At 40.4% G+C, this 1,757-nt stretch overlaps 1 protein-coding gene across 1 annotated transcript; it reads left to right on the plus strand.

The window, feature by feature from the left end:
- The first annotated feature begins 332 nt into the window (after nt 1-332).
- On the plus strand, nt 333-722 carry LOC108380385 (putative nuclease HARBI1). Its single transcript, XM_017636754.1, has 2 exons — nt 333-551; nt 627-722. Exons 1-2 carry the CDS (start codon nt 351-353, stop codon nt 711-713), a joined length of 288 nt encoding a protein of 95 aa, XP_017492243.1. The 5' UTR covers nt 333-350; the 3' UTR covers nt 714-722.
- Nucleotides 723-1,757: the final 1,035 nt, after the last annotated feature.

The raw sequence follows: 1,757 nt of genomic DNA on the forward strand, positions 1-1,757 counted from the left end.
CCCTTCATCAGTAGATAGACCTTTGAGAAGTGGACAACCTTTTCCACTTGACTGCAACTGAGTTTCGTAACCTTTACCGATTAACCCCAGACTTGGTTGAAGATATTGTTTCCCAGCATGATAGCCAATTAAGGGGTCGAAGAATAACTGCGATAAGGACAGAGAAACAGGTATATAATGTAATTTTCAAGTATTTTTCAATTTTAAATGCTTTTGTAAATTTTAAAGGTTCTAACTGCCTTGCGATTCTTCGCAACTGGTTGTTATCAACGTCCCGTCGGAGAGCAATATCCCCTATTGCCAGTCAACCGTAAGTCGCTATATACGTAACGGATGCAATAAACCGCACCATGTTTTTGGCAAAGGTTAGGTTTCCAATGACCCAAATAGAGCGGCAAGCTGCAAAAGAAATTTTCGCCTCAGCATCCGCACCATTTGTAGGAGGTACTGTTGGGGCTATCGATCGCACTCATGTGTCAATCATGAGCCCAAAAAATCATGAAGAAGCGTATGTCAACCACCATGGATACCATTCTATCAATGTGCAAATGGTAAGAGTAAAATTTGCTCAAGGGTTAAACTACTGAGAATTAATTTTATTTTATACAAATATATAATAAATATAGATATGTGATCCAAATATAAGATTTTGGCTGTCAATGCTAAATACCCAGGAGCACGACATGATTCAATTATTTGGAGCTCCTCTGTAGTCCGGAGAGTTATGCAGCGAAGTTTTGAAATGGTTTCCATGTTTTTGATTGGTAACTTTTTAAATCCACTGAAACGTATTTATTAAAATCAATTTAATTGAAAATGTCAAATATATATTTGCAGGTGACTCAGGATATCCTTTGGAGCCGTGGTTGATGGCTCCTCACCAAACCAACCAGAAGGGAGTCCTAAATTCCGCTATAATGAGGCATTGTGCAAAGCTCGAAACCCAGTTGAGGGACTTTTTGGCGTTCTCAAAGGAACTTGGCGATGCTTATCTCAGCCAAGGACTCTTTTGTAAGATCCTGGATTTACTGGAAAAGTAGTAAATGCATGCACAGTGTTGCATAACTTGCGATTGGATGACCAAACATACGCTCCCGAGACTGAGTTCCTAGATCCAAGAACAAATAGCAGTAATGTCGAAGTGTATAATTCCACTTCGTTGGATTAACGGGCGTACCTGTTACGCGTGGAGCCCTGTTGCTCCTCCGGCTCTGTTGCCGTCCAACGCTCGCTCTTGCATGGAGCCATAGCGCTCCCTCGATGCTGCCGTATTAGGCAGTGCTGCTACAATTGCTGGCGCTGCAGCTCTGCTGCGGTACTTCACGCGGAGCCCTGGTGCTCCACCGGCTCTGCTGCCGGCCAAACGCTGGTAGCCAGCAATTTTCGGGTTGAAGTAACGCGCAATAATGCCGCTAATTTTATTTTCACTTAAAGACTTAAAGTTAGCTGCTTTCGCCGATACAACAGGGTTGCATCAATATTGTAAATTCTTAGATATAATCTATTACCTTAAGCGAATTCATATAAGGTGATTTTTAGGGTTGCAACATGTATGCTTGATCGCATTACATCACCCTCCTTGGGAAAAGAAGGATTTGGCAAGGTGATCAATTTGGCCATATTCTTCTTGCTCCATTTATATTTAGAATTAAATTGTTTTGAAGGAACGAATTTGGATTTGATTGAGGAATATTACATAAATATGTTTTTAATTGAATATGAAAAAATGGAAATTCAAGTTTCTTTTATATAAATAT

Source organism: Rhagoletis zephyria, unplaced genomic scaffold (genome assembly GCF_001687245.7).
Source record: "Rhagoletis zephyria isolate East Lansing unplaced genomic scaffold, Rhagoletis_zephyria_1.1 Rzeph_scaffold_19095, whole genome shotgun sequence".
In the NCBI taxonomy this organism is placed as follows: domain Eukaryota; kingdom Metazoa; phylum Arthropoda; class Insecta; order Diptera; family Tephritidae; genus Rhagoletis; species Rhagoletis zephyria.

Excerpts from the sequence above, each read along its gene's own strand:
- LOC108380385 (XM_017636754.1), top strand. The coding sequence starts at position 351 with ATGTTTTTGGCAAAGGTTAGGTTTCCAATGACCCAAATAGAGCGGCAA. Across the intron at positions 552-626 it reads ATTCTATCAATGTGCAAATG|ATATGTGATCCAAATATAAG; the intron begins GTAAGAGTAAAA and ends TAATAAATATAG.